General features: G+C 41.6%; 1 protein-coding gene across 1 annotated transcript in view; it reads right to left on the bottom strand.

Annotated features, from left to right (window-relative positions):
* KCNQ1 (potassium voltage-gated channel subfamily Q member 1) overlaps positions 1-24,543 on the bottom strand; it is a 544,480-nt gene that overhangs the window by 359,178 nt on the left and 160,759 nt on the right. Inside the window, exons 7-10 of the mRNA XM_084632327.1 lie at positions 18,035-18,145; positions 16,044-16,139; positions 14,793-14,921; positions 10,471-10,609 (exon numbers count right to left, since the gene is read on the bottom strand). Of these exons, the coding sequence (XP_084488453.1) occupies positions 10,471-10,609; positions 14,793-14,921; positions 16,044-16,139; positions 18,035-18,145 (475 nt within the window). The remainder of the gene's footprint in view (positions 1-10,470; positions 10,610-14,792; positions 14,922-16,043; positions 16,140-18,034; positions 18,146-24,543) is intronic.

Raw genomic sequence — 24,543 nt, 5'->3', positions numbered from 1 at the left:
ATGATGTTGAACAAAACCGGCCCCAGGATCGACCACTGGGGCACTCCACTTGATACCAGCTGCCAACTAGACATTGAGCCGTTGATCACTACCCATTGAGCCCAGCGATCTAGCCAGCTTTCTATCCACCTTATAGTCCATTCATCCAATCCATAGTTTTTTAACTTGCTTTTTTAACTGTGGGAGACCATATCAAAAGCTTTGCTAAAGTCAAAATATATCATGTCCACACTTTCCCCATATCCACAGAACTCATCCACAGAACACAGTTATCTCATCATAGAAGGCAATCAGGTTGGTCAGGCATGACTCGCCCTTGGTGAATCCATGTTGACAGTTCCTGATCACCTTCCTCTCCTCCAAGTGCTTCAAAATGCAGTAACTCCTCACTAAATGTAAAAATGTGACTTTAAGCAAAATGATGTTAAGTGAATCCAATTTCCCCATAAGAATGAATGTAAATACGGGGGGGTTAGGTTCCAGGGAAATTTTTTTCACCATACAAAAAAACTATATATACAGAGACAGAGAGACACACCCTGTGTGTGGGAGGGAAAGAGAGATGCGCATTGCTCCTTTAAGTACGCTGACACTTTGTCTGGTGTCAGCGTACTTAAAGGGGCAATGCGCTTCTCTCTCTCTCTCTCTCTCCCACACACAGGGTGTGTCTCTCTGTCTGCCATGCTGTCTCCCCTCCCTCCATTCATGCTGCCTTGTAGAGTGTGAGGCTACATTAACAACGTGTTAACCCTTGAGGGCTCAGCCGAATGCTAGTTCATCATTTAGTAATAAGGCAACCCCTAGGGAATATCCCACCCTCTAACTTCACCACCTCAACCAAGCTTCACAATCACCATTGCTGTGTACGGTATTAAATTGTTTGTTTAAAACTTATACTCTGTGTGTGTGTATGTATGTGTATATATATATGGCAGACAGGGACAGAGAGACACACCCTGTGTGTGGGAGAGAGAGACAGAGAGAGAGAGATGCGCATTGCCCCTTTAAGTACACTGACACTATTCTAAGTACATTGCCTTTAAAAAGATCAGGAAGTTGAGATAGCAGCTGCAGCCAGCTCTCTCTGTCCTGAGCCCTGTCCTGTCCCCAGGGGTGAAAGTAAGTCAAGTGACTTACCGGTATGCTTGGGCCAGCTCTGGCCCCCAGAAGGGGCGGGGCCTAGAGCAGACGGGCGGGGCTAGGGGGTCAGAGCCAGACCCAGCCCACTCTGTAAGGTAACTGCCGCCCCCTTTTCCTCCTCCCCCCACTCCACCAGGGTAGCAGCAACAGCTTGGGGCTCCGGGGGCTATGTAAAGGGCCCAGGGCTCCCCTGCTTCTATTGCCCCGTCCTTTAATTAGTCGCCAGAGCCCAGGGGAAGTGGCGGGGCTCCAGCAGCTATTTAAAGGACCAGGGTGGCAGAGGCAGCTGGAGCCCCGACCTTTTAAATAGCCCCTGGAGCCCCGCTACCTCAGGGCTCCGGGGGCTATTTAAAGGGCCTGCGGCTCCCCTGCTTCTACCCCTCCCCCCAGTCCTTTAAATAGCCCCCGGAGCCATGGAGTAGCAGGGCTCTGGAAGCAATTTAAAGGGCCTCAGGCTCCAGCCACTGCTGGGAGCCCCAGGCCCTTTAAATTGCCCCCCTAGGGACAGGGCCAGCTTTAGGATTTTTGCCGCCCCAAGCAAAAAAATTTATGGCTGCCCCCACATTTTTTTCGTGCCCCTGGCTCCGCCCCAACTCTGCCCCTTCCCCAAATCCCCGGCCCCGCCTCCTCCCCCCGGGCAATGCAGCATTCCCCCCCCCATTGCTTCCTGCGGCTCCCCACCCCTGCAACCCCCTCTGCGCCCTAGCTCACCTCCGCTCTGCCTGCTCCCCTGAACATGCCCCCACTCCGCTTCTCCCCCTCCCTCTCAGGCAAGGGAGAGGCAGTGCGTTCAGGGGAGCAGGCGGAGCGGAGGAGAGTGGTGGGGGGCCGCGCAGGAAGTAACTGGGTGGGTAGAGGAACCGCTCCCCGTCCCAGCTCACCTCCGCTCCACCACTGCCGCCTCCCCTGAGTGCACTGCCGCTTGGCTTCTTCTCCCTCCCTCCCAGGCTTGCCACATGCGATGCAGCTGTTTGGCGCAGCAAGCCTGGGAGGGAGGGGGGAGAAATGGAGAGGTGGCGGAGCGCTCAGGGGAGCAGGCGGAGGCGGAGCGGAGGCGAGCTGGGGCGGCGGGGGCACATTTCTAGGGGCCCTAGAAATGTACCGCCCCAAGCACCTGCTTGTGTTGCTGGTGCCTAGAGCGGCCCTGCCTGGGGAAGGCAGGCTGCTCCAGTATGGTGTACCGGCTCTCGCCGGTATGCCGTACCAGGGCGTACCGGCTTACTTTCACCTCTGCCTGTCCCCACCTTGCTCTATATGGAGAAACGGTAAGTGCAAGGTAGGAGAAGGGGGAAGAGGGACACTGTGACATTAGTCCCCTTCTTCCCCCCCTTCCCCTGCACAGCAAGCAGGAGGCTCCCGGGAGCAGCTCCAAGGCAGAGGGCAGGAGCAGCACAGGGCAGTGGGGGGGAGGGACAGCTGAACTGCCAGCAATTGATATCCTGCTGGGCGGCTGCCGCACAGGGAACTTAGGGGAGCGGGGAGCTGATAGGGGGGCTGCCGGTCCACCCTGATTTCAAGCCCCCACCAGCTAGAAGCAATGGGCTGCTCTTCCTGCAAGCCATGGACAAAGCAGGTGGCTGCCAAACAACCTTATAAAGGAGCATTGCGCAACTTTAAATGAGCATGTTCCCTAATTGATCAGCAATGTAACAGCGTTAACAGGAACAACTTTAAGTGAGGAGTTCCTGTAGATTCCTTGAGGACCTGCTCCATGATTTTTCTAGGGACTGAGGTGAGGCCGACCAGTCTGTAGTTCCCCAGATTCTCCTTCATGTGACACCCTAATGCCAAATCCTAGAGCAAAGGAGAAGCTGCTGTGCAAGAACCTCCAGTTCACGTAGCTAATACAACATTTTTTTTTGGCGGCGCTCAGGCCCATTTGTATTAAAATGATCATTGTTCTGGGAAGGAGGGAAGTAGAGACCTACTTTCCATTTGTGTGCATCCCTCATATTTGAGCATTTAAATAAAGAACACTGAGATGCTACAGCGATGAGCACTTTAGATGTGATACCAAGAAATACTGTCTGACACACTATGGACTATTTCCCAATCTTATTTATGCTCGGGCAACAATAGATGAGCATAATCAATGGCAGAATTTAATTCTCTCAAAGTAATTTCTACCTCACATTTCTTCCTTAAAACAACTTTCTAGAGTATAATTACAATGGCAGACATTACAAAGTGAATGTTTACCCATGGTTAACACTCAGTGATGGAATTTCCTTATATGTCACATTTCATTATTATTATATTTATACAGCACTATAATTGTGCACGACGTTATACAAACAAATAATAGTAAATAACATCAAACAACATTCTTTAATAACTGTATAAATGTTGATAGTGGTGGCCACTTTACAGCAACTGTATCCTGGGCAAGTAGCTATATCATTCTATGAAACATTTCTTTATTCATTTACAGAGCATCTCTCATACTTGTCAAGGCACTTTACAGTCGGACAGTAACACACAGAAATAAGATTAAAACACAAAGAAAAATGAACAACACAGAAATACATAACTAAACACAAATGCAGTTTTTTTAGAGCATTAACTAAAGGCACAGGTCCACTATGCCTTGTATCCCAGAATTCATAAACATTTCACAATGCACACAGGCCTTGGAAGATTTATAACCCTGAAATTAATGTATGATGTCAATTTACTCCTCCTTTGATGACTGTACAACGTTGACTATTGTGCTTTTAGCCCAAATCAGGTGGTGTAGGGAGGGATCAACTCATACTTTTTGACCATTTTATTTGTAAGGAGTAGATCAAATGCACAATCCTGCTCCCAATGAACTTAGTGAGGGTTTTGCTTTCAATGACTTCAATGGGAGCAAGATTGGGAACATCTGGAAAAATTCAAAAAATACAGCAAGGTTTTACTAGCTTCCTAAAAGCAGGATTCCTTGACCACAGTACTACTCTAGGGCCAATTTTAGCACTAAGGCAATGAGAATTCTATAGCAAATAATAGCAAACTTGAGCATCAGCTTTTTATTCTGAGTAATATCCGTTGGATTAACACAGCCACATTCAGGACAAAGGTTATGAAAAAGAGCAGAAGAATTCCAGCTGAAAATGTACAACTTTACAGGGCCTTAAATATTTTTTGTTAAACTGACTCCTTTGGCTGTTACTAAATAAATACTGAACATTCAGTGTTCTGCCAGGTGGGGATGAAAACTCACCAGTTTCCTAAGAAGTCTAAAAGACTCTTCACACATTCTGATTACTAACGACAATGCTATTGAACTTAAAGCCACATGCGGTGCTTGCCAAGCACTCATTATACTGTACCCCCATGAGATATTGCTTGCAAGAGGATTTGCAATTGTTGGATTGTTACAATTATTGCTTTTCTGTTAAAGACAGAGAGGGACAGAAATGACAGATGAAAAAGGAAAGAAGAAATTTAGGAGCTCCAACTGATTTGAAAAATATAAGAATATACTCTCTTCTGAGAGTAACAAGAAGATAGTAACACGAGCATTATATTTGCTTTAAAGTGAAGCTATTGCCTGTTTCTTTCCCCTGTAATTTTCTGGAAACTACTTAGGGACAGGTCATGGCCAGTCCTGGTCTGAAGCACCTACTTCTACTCCCTAGCCCTACCACTGCTCCCTCTAAGCAGGGAGAAGCAAACCTGATCTAGTGAAAAAACTGTCCTGAATTCCAGACCAAAGAACTCTGGAGAAGGTCAGATAAATTTAAAAAAAAGTAAAAAAAAATCTGTAACAAAACCATGAATTACTGTCTCCCCTGCTCAAACTCCCCCATGGTATGGACACTTACAAGCCTAATGTGAGAGTAAATCAATAAATGGTTGTCTCTTGATCTTCGTATGTGAGGAAATTATATGGCAATCTCTCATCACTTCACAATCTTTAATGTACTTATTCTCACTGTGAAATAGATGGTACCCCCATTTTACAAATGAGGAATGGAAGCCCAGAAAGGCTAAACGACTTGCCCAAGGTCACATAGAAAAATCTATGGAGAAGCAGGGACTTGAAACCCAGGTCTCTCAAAATCCTAGGTTCTAACCATTGGACACCCTTCCTCTCAGTTATTAGATATTACTCTCTACAGATATGTAAAAAAAGAAAGAGGATGTTTTTGTAAAGAAAGGAATCAATGTTCATGAATTAACAAGAGCACAAAATAGACAAGAGAGGCAGCAAGGAACATTTAGTCTAAGCTGTAGGGAAAACATTATAACCATTAGAATTGGAAAATTTACAACTTTTCACCACCCTAAGTGTCCCAATGTTTGGAGGAGCAAGCAGTAGATTTATACAGGAATTTTTCCAACAGTCTGGTATTTGCATAGGGATACCTAAGTACTGTAGTAAAAATGTTTTAAAATATATTACTAATAGAGGATATTTTAAGAAATCAACTTGGGTTTCACGATTTTACCACCAGCTTACATATAACAGGGAAATAGGTTTACTCTTTTATAGGGCTGGTTGAAAATTTTTTCATTTTAACTGTTTTTCAACTAAATTAAAAGTGTCTGCTTTCTGTGTAACATTTCCATTTTTTGGTTTTCAGCTGAAATTTTTCAATATTAAAATTTCCAATGGGGAAAAAAAATCAAAATTTCGGGGGGGAAGAAAGGAAAAAACATAATTTTACCTGAGTTAATAGGCAAAGTCCAAACTTTGCAATGCAAAAATTGAATTACTGGCAGTTGCAAAGGAGATGGATCACTGAAATGGGAGCGTTACCTGGAGAAGGAGGAGCACTGGAGGACGACTGCTCTGCGGAAAGAGATGCCCAGGATTGCTGACGGTCTGAGTCACAGCAAAGATGCACACAAGAGACAGAAAGAAAGGAGGAGAAAAAAAGAGACAGCTGGAGAGATGGCAACATGTTTGTCTTTAATGCAGAGACTGTGTGGCACCTGTCATCTTTAAAATTAAAAAGGGAAAACCACTGAGGAAAGGAGTTTTAACGCAAGTCTTTTCATTTACTATTGATTAAATATAAGTAAAATGCTTTGATAAGTATTTTCTGCCTCTTTTTAGTATCATTTGAAACTAAGTCCCCACAAGGGGAGGCATTCTGCCTCCCTTTACCTCCCCATGCACAGTGGAAGAAGATCTACTACTGAACTCTTGTGGGCTGGAGATTAATATTCCCTCATGCACCTAGCCTGTTCTGCAGCATGGTGTGGTCATAGCTATGCCTTCTCCTTGTCCCCTTTGTGGAGCCATGTGCCCCCAGGGGATAGGGATGGAGCCTCCCTTCTATTCCCCTGAGCACAGGAAGGTAATTCTGCCTGACATTTCCGCAGTACATACAAGTGCCAGCAAGATAAGTCTCCTTGTGCGCTACCTCTCACAACTGTATAACCAAATAAGGACCAGACTCAATCTGGCCCTTGGAGGTCATAGTGTAACTTCCTGTCATTTTTTTGCCTCTTTAGTAAATTATATTATAGGTGGGCATTTCCCATTATAACTACCCGCTCTCAATTGCTTATAGCCTTGCCAAACTTTAACCACTTGGGCTGAAATTTCCTATACTAGGTGTCTGCCTCAGGCTGAATTTCTTGGGGAAATTTCAGCCAAAATGTTTCAGTTGTTTCCAAGAATGAGATTAGCTAAAAAAATATGTTGTTTTGCCATATTTCAAACCATTCTTACAGTTGTTTTGTTAAGAAACTGTGGTACCTCCCATGCTTTGCCGTGGTATGTCCTCCTAGTGCTAGGGACGTGTCTTTTGCTGTTCCCTTGAAAACCTGCCCAATTGATAAGACTCCACCAAAATCTCAGTCATGCTCACAGACACAGTAGAGACGTTTGGCAGCTAAATTCTCCAAAGATTCCATCTGCACGTAGCATGCTCCATTCCCTCCCTGCTCCTACGTGGTGACCGGACTGCACATGCACCATCCCACAGAACAATTCAGCATGCTGAAGCTTGGTGCTGAGCACGACTATCTGAGCACGACTATCTTGTAGCTGCCAGGGGCTGCTGTGAATGCTGGGCATTGGAACTAAAAGCACTGTCTTTCCCAAGCTGTCAAAGCTCCCCCTGCTGGCACCTGGCAGTGTGGAAGAGGAAGCAGCATGACTCAAATGCAGTAGGAAAAGAGTCAAGACATAGGGGGGCTGGAGGGGAGGGGGCAGACTACGACTGGTTGTGCAAAGAGACTGGGAGCCAAGGACACAGGGTGAAGAATGACATCAGGGAGTGGGAAACCGGGAAGACGACAAGCTGGACAAAGATCAGGCAAGGAGACTGGCAGGGAGATTAGTACTGTGAGTCAGTGTGGGTTGAAGATTAGGACTCAGGCAAGGAGCCCAGAAGCAGGAATTGGAACTGGTTGGGCTTGGAAAAAGGGTATGTGACCATGTAATGAAAGACTGCATCATAATGCATACACATAAGGGGGCTGATTTAAGGTTGCACAGGCAACCTTAATTCTGGCATTTCCTACCTTTGGAATGCTTCACTTTGCAACCTTAATGTTATTGTAATGTAGGGTTTTTTGTGTATAATTGTATCCATGCTAGACTCAGGTACAAAATATATACTTCTCTTCTCTCTTTCTTCCTTTTTTCCCTAAAAACCATTTTGAAGACACTGGGGGCCAGATTCTCAGGTCTACTGAGTTCACTTTATGCCTGCATAGGAAAAACAAAATGATTTTATACTTGCTGGAGAGCCTTCTCTGAGAATTCCCCTTGTTGGAGGAATCTCTTTGTGACTTAAAGCAATGCTGTTCCTATTCCTCTTCTCCTCTGCCTATTCGACCACCAGAATTGCACAGCTTGGGATAAAGAGGGAAAAGGTATGGGAGAGAGGCTCTATTATGAGGATTCTTTGTGGGTGCAAATTAAATATACATCTCCATCCTCCCTACATCTTTAAGTTGCACCAGGGCTGGGCAGAGGAAAATCAGGGAGTTACAATTAGCTCCCTGTCATCTCCCCACTGGCCCTGCATCACCACTGTGTCTGAGTTCTGTATGGGCCAGGTAGAGAATTCAGCCCTGTACATTTTTGGACAGCATAATCCAAGTTCTGGAGTACTTGGACTCAATTCTTTGTCAATAAGTCAATAATGGCTGTTCGCCATTGTCTTCAACAGTTGCAGAGACAGCCCCCACTGTAAGTGGGGCCTCACGGTACTCTCACTAAAGCCTTGACGGTTTGGCACAGCCCTTGCTCTAACCCTATAAGTATGTCGGAATCACTCACTGAAACGGTTATAAGGAAACACTCATAAGAAAGCTCTACCATGAGCATACTTAGAAAAAGCACATGGACAAAATGACTTAAAGTGACAAAGAATCCAGACCGCAGCTATTTTCTGTAAAAAAGATAAAGTGGATTATTTAATTATTAAGAGCCCATCCATCTTCGCCAATGCCTAAGTGCATTTTTATAGATGCAACACTCACGCATGCATTTATGTATGAATGACACAGGAGGTTGTGCCTGGAAATTCTGCCAGTGCCCCATTATATTGTAGGAAATGGTTTGGGTGCAATCGCTGGTTGTTTATTCATCTTTAGAAAGGCGTATAACTTGGTCATGAATGATGCAAGGGAATGGAGGGTGTCTGCCACTTAATAAACAAATATTTTATGAAAGAGCATCATGATATTCTGCTTTTTAATTAAATTGTGATTGTGACCAGATGTGTGAGAATGCACATTTTTGTCTGGCTCTGTGTCTTGCGTAATGAAGGGATTATAGCAAGCTACTACACACATAAAGAGCACTGCAAACTATGTTACATTGTCAAAGTCTGGCATGCTGTATATAAAATTATTTTCCTGAACTTACCAAGCCACTTGAACATTCCTGTTTGTCCTGTATACTTGTAAGAGTTTTGAGAGGACAGAACACAGATAAAAAGGAGAGAAAATAAGTGTCAGAAGAAATAAGAGGAAAACTTTTGATTGACAGCTAAAGAGTTGATACTGAAGGGGCTCCAGTATTTGCCTGTAAATCATATGGCCCCTTAGTAAATTTAGGGACTCAAAAAACCTCAAAGATGGGACTTGGCAAATGTAGGCATTCATAAAGCTCTCACACTGTGCTGTTTCGCAGGAAGATATTTCTCAATGGTTGATCCACAGAGTCAACTTTATCCTTGTTCACCTGCTAACGACAATAGTGTTTGGCACAACAGAGTTTAAGTGGCAGTTGCTACTCAGGAGAAGCCCAGGAGGAATGAAAAAGCAGGAAAGATGCATATCAGGACTGTAGTGCACCAGAATTACATGAGGAGATTAGACTTCCTGCCTGAACTAAAATATGCCTGGTTTCAATAAACACTGCAATCGCCTCCTCATTTTAATGACCATTAAATTTAAACAAAGTCAGCCAACTTTCTGAAGAAAAATTTAAGAGCTTAAAAATCTATATGATCTGTAAAACGTACCTTTAAAAATTATACCTCATTTGCTTCAGTTAACGTTCTTTTGGCCAGAATTAAAACACATAAGTTAACAGCTTTTAATAGAATATGCTAGTAACTTTAAGAAATCATATGTAAAATAACTGATGAATTTACAATGTAACTTTAAAAGCAACAAAATTCTAATTGCAACAGGACTATAAAACAGGTTCCATTCTCCTTCTGTATGGCTCCATCCCACAAAAGAAACCTACACTGATGAATTACACAGAAGACCATCTGCATTTATGAAAAGTGCTATATATAACAGTTAGATGATATTATAATACTACATTATATGAACTTGAACTAACAGCTTTCTAACTCCAAAACCAACGCCAGGAGGGGGAAGAGGGCATACATGGTTTGCAGTGACAAACCAGATTTCAAGAGCAGCCATGGGTCATTGTTTAAAGTTTGGGTGTAAGCATACTGTGAATATGGCTCACTTGAATTTATTCTGGGAAGAGATCATAGAATTGTAGGACTGGAAGGGACCTCAAGAGGTCATCTAGTCCAGTCCCCTGCATGGGGGATGAGGAGGATGAGTTGGTGGCCAACTATAGTACCTCCTATTGACTTAAGTACCAGGTGGCTCTGGTATCAGTTGCAGAGAATTTAGCTCTCCTGTCAGATAGGAGAAACCTTCAACCTTGGCCTATCTGCAGTGGAGCATTTTCATGAGGAGAGCTACTGGGCCTCATCAAGACTAGCCAGTGGACAAAGCCAAACAGAAAATAATCCTTGTTTGGACTCCTAAGGAAGGGGGAGGGAGCAGGTAGTGCCACAATCCCCTCTCTGACACATACACGCTTTTAACCATCGTAACTAGGACCCTTTGTATAATTAATACATAGCCCAGTATTTTAATGTATGTTATAAAGGAATTTCTTACCAGAATTTTCATATGCATCAATATTAAAGTCAGACTTCCTATCATCCATCACGTGGTCATAAGTGATCTGTGGAACAGTTAACATTTTATCTGGAGAAGAAGGTCCATTGTCCTTCTCTGTCTTAAACTTCTTCTTCACCTAAAAAATATTAACACAAATTAGATCTCTTGTAAGAACACACACTCGAGTGCCTCCTCAATAATGCAATTTACTTGATTAGATTAACCACAGAGGGGAGTCTGACCATTTGTTTTCATTAAAAACTCACAAGACAATGTACACAAGAGTAGGATAATAATCCTGGTGTCCTGGCCAAATTCTAAGATGAGTAAATGCAGTCTGCGCACCTGAATTCTCCTTCCAGCTGGATTATAGTACTATCTTTCATTTCCCATCTGTAGTCTGTCACCTTTAAGGGCAGTGGGGCCTGTATCAGCAAAATCCTGTTCTAATGTATGGCCATTTAAGGAAAAGTGTTCTATGGGAGAATCAGATGGCAAGCTGGGAATGGAGGCCAGGTGTTTAGTCAGGTGACTAACACTCAGCTCATAGAACAACTGTATTGAGCGCAGTCACGGGATCGTTGAAGGGAGTAAGCAACAGTACTCATGAATCTAGAGTCCAGGAAGACTCAGAGGGAGGCTCCCTGGAGCAGAAATTGAACCCCCATGAGGGTAAGCCAGGAAAGTCGATAAGGGTTACAGCACAGCCCCAGGAAGGAGGGCTGTGGTCACCCTGTCTTAGGGGCAAAGAAGGTTGAGCCCAGGGAGGATAAGAGGTCTGGGAAGAAGAAGCAGGGCAGCTTGTGACTACAGGCAGGGCCAGATTTCCAATTAGACACAATAGGCACATGCCTAGAGGCGCTGGAGTTCTAGGGGTGCCTAAAAGTTAAAAGTGGGTTAAAAGTTTCATTTTTTTAAGGAAAACACGAAGGTCAGCTGTAGGCAGGAGGGGTGCTGAAGATGCTCTGCCTCGCAGCGCAGAAGGTGTAAATCAGGCCTTGGCTACAGGGAGCAGAAAGACCTTTTATTTAGGGCTCCCAGAGCCTGGAACCCATTGTAGAAGGTGGAGGGTCTGGATTCCCTCTATGCTGCCACCATTGTAGAGGGTGCAATGAGCCTTGTTGTTAAGGGGAGGAGGAAAGGACTAACCAGAGCACAGGAGGGCTGGAAGTTGAGCTTGGGAAAAGAAGGGTTAGAGACTACTGTGTGCCTGGCAGAGATCCATGATGGAAGATTAGCATTTTCCTTTGGACTCTGAATGCCCCAGAAGCTGGGCATTCAGAGTGACTTAGCTGGAGGGCCAACTCACCTCAGCAAATGAAACCATGCTGATATCCAAGGAAGTCACTGAAAACTCAGGAGGGATACTGTGGCAGGTTGACTGCAGTGCCATGCTACACCACGGGGGACATGCTTCATGGTCCTCAACATTTGTGTTACTTTCCATTGTTAAAATGGTGATGACATTTCACTTCAGAAACAGCTGTATTTCAGCTGAGATGTTATTCCTATATATGAAGATTGCCTAACATCTCCCCTGTGGTTTTTTTTTAAAGAGAGTCAAGATAAGATTTTATTGAACTCTAATGCTTCTAGTAGTGTATGGCACAACTTTGAAATTTAGCAAAGGGGTAGTCCTGAGGTCAAGTAGGTATCTTTTGATGTGTGCACAAAAATCCATTCAGATTTGGCAGAGTTCCAAGATATTGAATATTTCCACCAGCAGTCTGTTTTGATCAACAGAGCTTGCCAGAGGCTTGTTATATCATATCATCCAAGCTTCTACCCACACTGAGCATGCTCTCCAGGGTCTTTCTTCAGCGTGTCACATAGAACAGAACCATCAAACAGGCAGGACACAGACAAAATGAATTTTCCCATTGCTTTCTCCCAGCAAAATTCCCTTTTATCTATGGGAAGGTGCACTGGGCTAGAAGCCAGGAGACGATGAGTTGTAGACATATCTCCTTTTACTAGCTGGTGTTAAGAATACTATGCCCTTCACAACTCGTTTGTTGAGCCAAGCCTTATACTCCACACTACACTTCTTAGCCTCTTCATTCATACACAACCCTGCCTGCATTCACTGAGCATTATCCTGTGCACTGAATCAGGCAGAGGTCTATGGAAATAATATTATGTGGTCATAGATTATACAATAATACATATTTGCAAGGGTGCAGAATTAAGGTTGAACAAGCACTTTTAATTCAAGCATTTCCTGAGTTTTGAGTGTTTGATTTTGCAACCTTAAATACTTTCCATATTTGTGTGTGTGTGTAGGTATAGGTGTGTAGTATGTATTATTAGAGAAAACTCCAAAACAGAACATCAGATCTGAAACTTCTTGAACTTTCACAACCAAATCCAAACCTGAATCTGAGTTTTTCTACTGGCGTTCACCTTTTATATATTTAGTGGAGATAAGCAGTATTCAGATGCAGTTAAGGTTTAATAAAGGTTTGGGGTTCATATCTAATGGTTTTAGATTCACTCAGTCACAAATGAAAGAAATCTCACAAAATCACCTTTTTGATTTTGGCTTCATCAGAACCATAGAATTACCCTGCAACTAAAACTGTAAAGACAGGAAGTCAGGACTGAAATCCAATCCCTCTTTGAAATCTGAAGGAGCTCTGATTTCAGATTGAGATTTCAGCTTCTCTCTAGTATGTAGTTTGCAAAATTCCCACAGTAAAAGGATGCAGAGTGGTTTAGGGTTCTTCAAGAAAAGGCACTATAAATATTAGATTGGTATTCTCATTATCATTGCTAGCTCATTTCGCAAGATGATTTTTTTTTAAAACAGGATAATTCCTAGGATCATACATATTGGAATAATTACTGAAACACTGACTTGTAGTAAAAAATAACCCTGCTAATTCAGCAATGAGTTATATATGTTACAAACTTTATTCGATAACACATTTAAAATAAACAGGTACTGGCTTCTGTGCTGAAGAATCATAGTACCCTTCTAATTCAGCTATTATATACTAGATAAAAGTGGTCTGATAAAGGCAAATTAGGAAAGGTAATCAAAATAATTTTTCGGAAGGTAAAACAAGATTATCATACTGCCTACATAAATCACTTGCGGTTTCATGGCTACGATGGGCCAGATCCTCAACTGCTACAAACAGACATAGCTCTATTGACATTAATTGACCTATGCCTATCTAGTCCAGGTAAGGATATGGCCCAATTTTCTTTTTCACTTCCTCGGCAAGCCTGTTACATATTTCTGCCACGTACTGTTAAACAGCTGCAACCGGAATGGGTGAAGTAATACATAATATAAATTTATATTTGCAAAGTGCCTTTCATAGCAAAATATTCTAAAGTGCTTTACAAGGCATTTACATAGACTAATACTGAGGTATAACTAATTCTGGGGTGGAGGGAGAGAAACATGCAGCTAACTAGCCTCTTGCATACTCCACAAAGTTGGGGGAAAGGGACATTTTAGCCAAGGACACAAAGACAAAATTCTTATAAAGTAGTACCCTGGGACCATTAATGGCAATTCCTTAAGAAGAGGAACCTCCCTGTGCCTTTAAGAACAAATATGCAAACTGCGTAGCTGGACACACAAATGGATACTTGCAGACACAATTACTTGAATGTGGGTGTGTGCACGCTTGCATAATGCAAGTTTAGGAGGGCCTCTGGCTCTTTGGAAATTTGATCCTCATGCTTGAGGCAAAGCAAATAGGACCTCATTTTTTCAGGTTTCATCCAACACACCCAAATAATATAAATCAAGTGGAACTCAGTTTTATCTGCCTAGCACAGTTCAGTCTACCTACCAGGTATTTATTTTAATTATATTGTATATACACAGTTGTGTTTGTATAACAACATATATTATTTGAAATCATGTGACATGAAATACTACTGTATGTAAACATGTGTTACTACCAGAGGGGCAGATTGAGCTATAAGAATAATATTTGAGAGCAGCACAGTATTTTACCATTGCAATATATTGTTTTACCTTCCCATTGCTCATTATTTCACAGTGTCCTGCATTCAATTACTGGTTGATAGAAATGCGTTATGTCACTGCTGTGTCCCTCAAAACTCTCATGTCCATCAAAATCAAACCAGTGAATTGCAGCAAAGTAAACTGCGGATATAAATGTTTCTATCTGGAAAACCCCAATGTTCATTTGAAAAACAAAACTTTAAGACCAAGCAATATCCTGTAATACAAATACAATTTATAGCCTCTGGAGAATGAGCAAATTCCAATCAATCTACCAAGCATATGTATTCACTGAACAACCAAAATGGGAAAGAAAACCAGGGTTACTTACCGATACCATTACTGATTTCTTTGGTTTTGGACTAGGTGACATCAAATGATAATTTTTGGCAGGTTTTCTTATGTATATTTTCCATGTAGAAGAGTCTGGGTTTTCTGCTGCATAGCACCTCCATGCAGTCTAAAATAAACGTTAGCAGTACAATTATTACAATAGATTCATTGTTAAAGCTTCTAAAATGTGATTTTCCTGAAAGTTAAAGAGGATATTAAAAATTATTGATGTGTTCAGGTTCCTTCAGAAATGAAGGATAATTTATCATTTCACATTATGGAAAATCCTCATTTAGTAAATGCAGTCCATCTAATTTTAAATTGCTTGATAAACAAAAAAGGGGGAGAAATGTTCTTTATTTAACTACGTGTTTTATTTGCAATAAGCAGGGTCAGCACAACACAAAGTGGGAAGGATGGCCTGGTAGGAAGCCCTCTGGGGTGGGATCAAGAGACCTCAGTTGAATTCCCTGCTCTTCATGGACTCCCTCCGTGACCTTGGTTGGGCACATCACCTAACTTCTCAGGTCACTATCTGTAAAATGGGACTTCCTGGTCTTCCTGACCTCCCAGGAAGTCAACTCCCTGAGAAGCTGACTCCCCAAAAGTCCACTTGGCAAGGCTCTTGTAAGCTGGAGTTCCCAATCTCCATGACAATTTACCTGGTAGGCTGTCTGGGCTCCTCAGATGAGCTGGGTTCCCAGGAGCCCAGAGAGCTCAGACCAGAAATTTTTGAAAAATTCCATTTTAGTTCCTCCAAATTGGAATTTTTTGAAAGTGTTCGTCCCATGGAAAATTTTGCATAACTGACCTTTTGTTTGGATTTGTAATAGGTTTTGGTTTGTTCATTTTGTTTTTTTATTGAAATGCAAAATTTTCTGCAGGATAGAAATTTTGGGAACTGCAGAGCTCTACTTTGTAGTTGCTGCAAGATGTATGAGAGTACTGGTGATCAGCTCTAACAACTCTTGTATCAAACAAACCACCATCACAGGATATTTTTCTGCAAGAAATTCAAAACAGCTGATCTGAACTGTTTGCACTGTCTTTTGTGAAGAATAGTTCCAATTGCTCTGGCCACGATTTTCCCTTTAAGGATGGGATTTTCAGAGTCACTTAGGAGATCTGGATTCCCAATTAATTTTTAATGGGAATTTGGTGTCCAAATCCTTCAGGCAGCTTTGAAAAAAAAACAGCCTGAAATAAAAGGGAGAAAATTAATGCATTTAAAATATAGCAGTCCAGGTACCTGAATGAGAGACGCAGCAGCTGGGATTTGACGGTTAAAGTGTTTCTGTCTTTGTTTCTGTTGTACCTTCAAGGCAAAGCCTGAACCGAGAATTCCCTAAGGGAAAAAAGAAAATAAAGATCTAACGTTCAGAAAAAAAAATATTTCAACACTCTGGCCAAATTACATCATATTAATAAAGTTTTATTCAGCATCATAAACAACTTAGCTAATTATTTAGGGGAAATGACTTAATATGCAAACAGACATATTTTCAGTCTCGGTTAGTATTTCTTCTTGGAACTTAAAATGATAGTTCTTTTGTGGCCTGATCCAAAGCCCATACAAGTCAATGGGAATCTTTCAGCTTTGGATCAACCCTCTAGAGAATAAGTGTAGATGGTATTACACAGTCTGAAAACCACATAAATCCTTGTGCAGATGAAGAGTCAAATCTGAAAGCGTGTTTTTACCCTGATTTGCCTACCCCTTCAGTGTGATGAAAAGTCCATGTATTATTAAGTCATAAGCAAGCCTCTTTGGAGGCGTCTATTGTAGGGAAATTGGGGCCTATGATTCTCCACCAGTGGTAGCAACGGTGGACGCTGAAGTGTTTTCAGGACTCAGGTGAGTTTACCGCCATGTCATCTGACCCGACTCAAGAGCAATTAATATATGAGGTCTAGTAAACCATTCCAAAAGTAAGCATAGTCCAGTTCACTTGTTTAGTTATCACCTCCTCTGTGGAGACATTTAATGTCAGGTTTATCAACACAGTGGTAAATACAACTGAGACCTGTTTACACTATGGCCTCTACCACTGTTACACCTGGAACTACACCACTAGAGAATAGTGGGTTCTAATTAAGCCAATGTAAGACAACAGGGCAGCTGGCTACCTTGGCTTTACTGTACTGAACTCTGCCGCTCATCAAATGTTCCAGTTAGAAATTAATAGGAAATGCATTTTGTTCTCTCTGAAATTCATTTAACAGAGGTCACAGAGGCAATGACGATTAAACAAGTGACCCATGCTACATTTAGTTTTGGAATTATTAAGGGTTTGCACTAGACCCAAAGACCCATTCCAGTTGTGTTTAGCTGCATTAGTATTTCTTTTTGACCACACTCTTAGGACAAGGTAGATGCATAAAATGCTTATTATGAACCAATTATTATTACCGGGAGGACAACACCTAACTTTTGTTAGTTGTCCTATGCAAAAAACAGATTAATTATTTCTTCTTTGTATCAAAACAACACTGAAAATAAGTTTATTTTACAGCTACAACTAACTGGAAAAACTGACAGGCAAGTTATAAGCATGTTCGTGGAGATAAAGACGTCAGAATAATTACTTTAAAAACATCCCTGAAGACATTAAATTCAGAAAAAAATCAAGATCAAAGAAATAGCTTTACAAGTCATTTATTTATCAAAGGTCATTTCTCAGTAGTAGAAAGGGGGGTGAAGGTAAGAATGGAAAAGAACAGACAAAAATAATGCAAGTTTATACCTGTTAAGACACTTCTATGTATATTCTAATAAAGGTTTAAATTTCGTGATTCAGCAAAGCACATGCTTAAATTCATCCCTATTCAGCAGAGTATTTAAACCCATTGACTTCAATGACACTTAAGCACATGCTGAAGTGCTTATGATGTACTGGGGCTTTACAAAACTAAAACATCAGCATTAGTGCACTCACAAAAATGATTACCATGTGAATTCAATGTATTGTACACCTCTAAAACCTGAAGAGAAAGGTATTCTCATTTAAACTTTCATTTTCAGGCTAAAAAAACTGTTTAGAAGAGAACTCTAGCAAATGTAGACTGCAGTAAATAGAACACTATATAAAATTGATAAGGAAGCATAAAAATTCTTTTTAGCTACTTTTGATATTTTAAAAAAAATGTTGGCAAGCTGAAGATATTATTCATAAAAGATGCAATGGTCCATTAATTCATTTAAGAACAAACTGTCAGAAAAAAACCCACAAGAGAACCTACCGCAGGAAGGGCAAAAAATGAGATAGCAAACACGGAAAAACAAGATGCAATGGTCTTTCCTATCCATGTCTGAGGTACCTTATCCCCATAACCAATAGTTGTAACAGTCACCTGTAAAAAGAAGTACATATGGCATTACAAAAAATATTAACATAGCCTTCATTCATTTTTTTGACATGCATAGCCAGTTGGTTACAATCAGAGGTACAAAATTATGCACAAGTCTATTTTTTGCACAAAGCATTTATTTACATTAAGAACTATACTATGTTGCCATTAAATTGTAGCTCTGATCAAAAGTTTTTCCACACACACAAAAAATGTAAGAAAGTACCCTTCTTTAAAAAAATGAAAATTTCTGCAAAACTATTTTGGTTTCATTTGAAAATTTTCATTTAAAAAAATATGGATGGAAATTTGATGAGAATTTAGTCTGTTCTTCAGTTTTTTCTTCTCTCACTCTCTCTGCTATTTTTTGGTGTGTGTTTGCTGTTTCGGGGGAGTTGTTTTCATTTTTTCATTTTCAAGGCTTTTTGTTTTGTTTTTTGGGGGAAGGGGAAGAAAGGTTGCATTGCCATGTTTAATGGATTAGCTTAGTCACACATTGTAGGATTTTTCCAAATTGAAGCTTTTCATTTGTGAAAATTCTTGTTTTGGGGAAAAAAGTCTATAAAAAGATAATGCCCACGAAAAGTTTGAATGGAAAAACCCAGTCAGCTTGGACAGACAATAGTACAGAAACACTTCCAACACTGTAACTTCCAATAGCATTTTTTTCCTCCATTTCTTCAACCAAATGTACTAATTTTTTTCTATCTAGGTGTTTATATAAAACCTGTCTAGGGCATTTTTCAGGGTTATAAATATTTGAAACTAATATTTGGTACTCTTAAATAAAGCATATTTTCAAATTAAGGTCATAATCCTGGGGCTTGTCACACACAGGATATGCAAAACAATAGGGCTTCATGAGGCTGCAGCTGTCTATCCACATGCAACAAGTTGCAGGATTGGGTTCTAAACTGCTTCTAATATTTTCATTAGGCTTTGACAGGATCTCTCAATAAACTTGTCCTCAGTCACGGGTTCTTATTTTAATATATACTAACAGAGTTGTATATAGAAGCAGTGGAGTGCCCTGAAAGATTCAGATGGTCATTCCAACCTATGGTGGTTGTGATATCAACCTGGTTGAATCATAGAATATCAGGGTTGGAAGGGACCTCAGGAGATCATCTAGTCTAACCCCCTGCTCAAAGCAGGACCAACCCCCAATTTTTCCCCCCGATCCCTAAATGACCCCTTCAAGGATTGAACTCACAACCCTGGGTTTAGCAGGCCAATACTCAACCCACTGAGCTATCCCTCCACCCTTGAGAAACTGGGATGTTTGATGCTCAGATTTCTTAACCTCTAAGGGAGACTATGTTTCGGCATTGTAAAATGACATTGCTATTTATTATATATTTTTAGACAGGAAGACCCCTTATTTTGGGCAGAGAAAGCAACTGGAAGTCATTAGACATTGGATCTACTCCCATCTTTCCCACTATCTGTGTGATCTTAGGGAAGTCAATTTACCTCTCTGTGCCTGCTTCCTCATTCACAGAAGAATGAAAAGGTACAGGAAATTGAATTACAACAAAGTACATGTTAACATGTTGCAAAGTACAAGCATTAATTTAAGTCTTCATGACTTGGAAAACTTTACAGTACATGAAATTGCTGGGCAATGGGCTTACTCTTCCTTCAGGAAACACTGCCAGCCCAGTTCTGCTCAAGACTGAACTGCTGATTTTATTTACATGCAGGAGATATCTGCTAAGACTACTTCATGGCTCATGCTAAGGACACATGCAGTGAATTTGTACAATACCATACGAGGTAATTGTGAGATTTATTAGCACATAGTATTGATGTAAGCAGCAAGGGCCAAACTGGAGTGATTTCTGTACAGCAACAAATCCCTAAAACGCAGCCTAATTCACTTAGTACATCAGTACTAACTACAAACAACACGCCACACAGAGGAAACACCTGGAAGTTAGGTTTTCACAACACTGATGTGAAGATTACCACAATACTGATGTAGCATAGTGAGGCTTATTAAGTCTGCACCAAGTCATTGTTTACAGGAAGTCAAGGCTTTCTCCTGTGCGCTGCAGAAATAATGGTATCTAATACAACAACAACAGTGCAGTAGGTGTAAATTCAGCCTCCAAGAGCAATTAAAATTCTCGCAGGTCACAAACCACTTCCAAGTTTGGATATTTGGCATTCTGTCGGCTACTTTTATCTGTAGGCTACATGTTCTCATGATATGTCACTGGACTGGAAAACTGGGGATGTGGGTCCTAATCCAAGCTATACCATTAACTTGGGCAATGACCTTCAACAAGTCACTTCACCTCCCCCTGCCTTGCTTCCCCTCCCATCCTTTGTCTGTCCTGTTATCTTTAAGACAAATAATGATAAGTAATAAACTCCAAATGGAAATGTGCTGTATTTTTGTGTCAGTGGTTGCCAGCTATTAACTGTATTTTATGCCAACGATCATATTTGCTCCCCAAAATGAATTCAATTATGAACTGAATTATGAAACACCTGAGAATGAAATTTCTTAATGTTTTTACCTAGGTAAAAGATGCATTATGGAAATGAGCATTTAGCAACTCACTTATGCTTCAGATTCACTGCAGGTCACAACTACACAATCCCTAAAATATACTTATTTTAAAAAAATTTATAAAAACCCACAAAATACCCAATATTTAACTAAACAGAAATGTAGCATATTTCCAAACTTGTTCCCACCTCTGCAAAAATACATTAAGGGGTTATCCCTGAACAATGCAAGGTGTATTAATAAATGCAAGGTAAAAGGTGGTGTGCTGGACAGAACTCAGGGGAACCTGATCTTGAATTAATGACATTGCTGTTATGCATTCATCAGGTTACTCCTGTCTTGTAACAGGAGTAACATCAAAGATGGGCAAGGAACTTGTGCCAGATTTTCAAAAGTATTTAGTTGCTTAATAATGCAGATAGGGTCTCAGTGAGATTTTCAAAAGGACCCAAGCAGGTTAGATGCTGTTGTGTTAATTTTGATGGAATAAATGGGTACAGAGAGTTAAAGATGTTAGCGTAACCCTCTAACTGTCCAACATTACACAGTTAAACAAAGTTCAGAGTAGTATCTGCATAATTATTACATTGTACTGTATTAATATATAAAAATGCTAGAATGAAAATTATACTAAGCATAAATTACTTGATTTTAAAAAGTTCTGAGCACTCTAGCTCCTCTTGCTGAGCACTCAAACTTTGTTGAAATCAACTATGGGAATCAGGCTTGGTTTGCGTGTAAGGCAAAGTATACTCTTCTAGATATTTCAAGTGTATCTTTTTGTTTTTAAAAACTCATGGTAAAAATACAAATGAGCACATTTTTCAACTGCAGAAAATATTTATATCCACCTCCTGGTAGTGTGTGAATTATACTTTGTTCACTCAAAATTGGTATTGTAATATGATACTAAAAGTGAAGGCAATGTTTTAATAACTGTCAGCTTGTTAGTTTTACAGCACTGTTATAGGTAGAACGACTGAGACCTGCTCTGCTGCTAACTTAGGGCCTGAGGATATGGCTTTATCACAGGCATAATTACATTGCTTCACAGGAAAGACTTATTTAGTTAAGTTCAGTTGATAAGTTCCTAATATCCAATTGGTTAAAGCCAGTATTAAGGACATATGCTAACGAGAGGAACTGGTCAATGTTAAAACACTGACTAAAGTGTCTTTCTTTGAGCAAGGATGTATAAACAGATAATTCTTCTCTTCATTAAAAAGTGTTTCAAGCACATTTGCAGTCTCAGAGAAAAATCCTCAGGTAAGAAATGCATCAAAGTAATTTTAATAGGTACAAAACAAGTTAATTGTAGACTTTTTCTAGTCTATCCCTCAGGAACACAAATCAGTCTGCCATCATCACCCTTTGGAAAACAGTGTGGGACTCAGAGCCAAAATGAAGCTAACATTCATGGAGTAATCTCAGAATTGAGACAAGGCTGCTATCACTGTGGTGGTACAGGAAAGGACACTGAATCAGCTCCTGTTGCCACTTTTCATGGTCATGCCTCTCCCTAGCAGCTCATCTTGTAGTGAAGTTCCATGAATAAGGTACTTCCCATCAGAGTTATAAGTAGGGTTGCCAACCCTCCTGGATTGGCTGGTAGTCTACTGCAATCGGCGTCGATCTCCCAGTGGCTATTGAAAGCAATCAGGGAGATATTAGGCTGCTAAAAGTCCGGTTGGTGGCACAGCGGGGCTAAGGCAGGCTCCCTGCATCCCCTGGCTCCGCACAGCTCCCGGAAGTGACGGGCATGTCTCTCTGGCTCCTAGGTGCAGGGGTGGCCAGGGGATCTCTTCACACTGCCCCCACCCTCTCCTGCACCCCAACCTCCTGTCCTAGCCCTGAGCCCCCTCCAGCACCCAAACCCCCTGCCAGAGCCCACACTCCTTTCTGCACCCCCTCCCTCACTCCAAACCTCTTGGCCTCAGCCCGGAGCCTCCTCCTGTACCCCAAACCCCTCATCCCTGGCCCACCCCAAATCCCGCACCCGCAGGCAGAGCCCTCACCTCCAGCCCTGAGCCCCCTCCCACATCCAAACTCCCTCCCATAGCCTGAACCCCAACCCCCTGCCCCAGCCTGGATCCCTCTCCCACACTCCAAGCCCCTCAGCCCCACCTCTCAGCCCAGAGCGGGCACCCTCACCCCAACCCCCTGCCCCATCCCAGTGAAAGTGAGTGAGGGTGGGGGAGAGCGAGGGGCAGGGCCTCAGAGAAGGGGAGGTACAGGGGCATGGCAAGGGTGTTTGGGTTTGTGCAATTAGAAAGTTGGCATTCCTTGCTAGGCCTTTCACCTAGGCTTGATTAAGTAATCTCTGATGAAAATCAGGGGTTTTATCCCAACTCAGCAGATGTCATGAAGAAAAAAAATTCTCCAGACTCAGCAGATCTATAACCCAGCATAGCTGATTGTCAGCGATCTGTGTAGCAGTTCCAAAATATCAAATGGTCTACATGAATTTCCATCCCACCATCAACCTCAGCCTGGACCAGTCCACACAAGAGATCCACTTCCTGGACACTACAGTGCTAATAAGCGATAGTCACATAAACACCACCCTATACTGGAAACCTACTGGCCGCTGTTCTGACCTACATGCCTCCAGCTTTCATCCAGACCACACCACACGATCCATTCTCTACAGCCAAGCTCTGCGATACAACCACATTTGCTCCAACCCCTCAGACAGAGACAAACACCTACAAGATCTCTATCAAGCGTTCTTACAACTACAATACCCACCTGCTGAAGAGAAGAAATAGATTGACAGAGCCAGAAAAGTACCCAGAAGTCACCCACTCCAGGACAGGCCCAACAAAGAAAATAACAGAACGCCACTAGCCATCACCTTCAGCCCCCAACTAAAACCTCTCCAGCACATCATCAAGGATCTACAATCTATCCTGAAGGACGACCTATTACTCTCACAGATCTTGGGAGACAGGCCAGTCCTTGCTTACAGACAGCCCCCCAACCTGAAGCAAATACTCACCAGCAACTGCACACTACACAACAAAAACAGTAACCCAGGGACCTATGCTTGCAACAAAGCCCGTTGCCAACTGTGTCCACATATCTATTCAGGGGACACCATCATAGGGCCTAATCACATCAGCCACACTATCAGAGGCTCATTCACCTGCACATCTACCAATGTGATATATGCCACCATGTACCAGCAATGCCCCTCTGCCATGTACATTGGTCAAAGTGGACAGTCTCTATGTAAAAGAATAAATGGACACAAATCAGATGTCAAAAATTATAACATTCAAAAACCAGTTGGAGAACACTTCAGTGTCCTTGGTACTCTATTACAGACCTAAAAGTCTCAATATTACAACAAAAAAACTTCAAAAACCGACTCCAACGAGAGACTGCTGAATTGGAATTAATTTGCAAACTGGACACCATTAAATTAGGCTTGAATAAAGACTGGGAGTGGATGTGTCATTACACAAAGTAAAACTATTTTCCCATGTTTATTTCCCCCCCCCCTACTGTTCCTCACACCTTCTTGTCAGCTGCTGGAAATGGCCCATCTTGATTATCACTACAAAAGGGTTTTTTTTCTCTCCTGCCGGTAATAGCTCACCTTAACTGATCACTCTCGTTATAGTGTGTATGATAACACCCATTGTTTCAAGTTCTCTTTGTGTATATATATATATATATATATATATATATATATATATATCTTCCTACTGTTATTTTCCACTGCATGCATCCGATGAAGTGGGTTTTAGCCCACGAAAGCTTATGCTCAAATAAATTTGTTAGTCTCTAAGGTGCCACAAGTACTCCTGTTCTTTTTGCAAATACAGACTAACACGGTTGCTACTCTGATACATGAATTATGTGACTTTCATTAAGATGA

Source organism: Lepidochelys olivacea (genome assembly GCF_965140295.1).
Source record: "Lepidochelys olivacea isolate rLepOli2 genome assembly, chromosome: 6".
Lineage (NCBI taxonomy): Eukaryota > Metazoa > Chordata > Testudines > Cheloniidae > Lepidochelys > Lepidochelys olivacea.
Note: the sequence above shows the minus strand (reverse complement) of the source record. Positions and strands in the feature narration are given on the sequence as shown.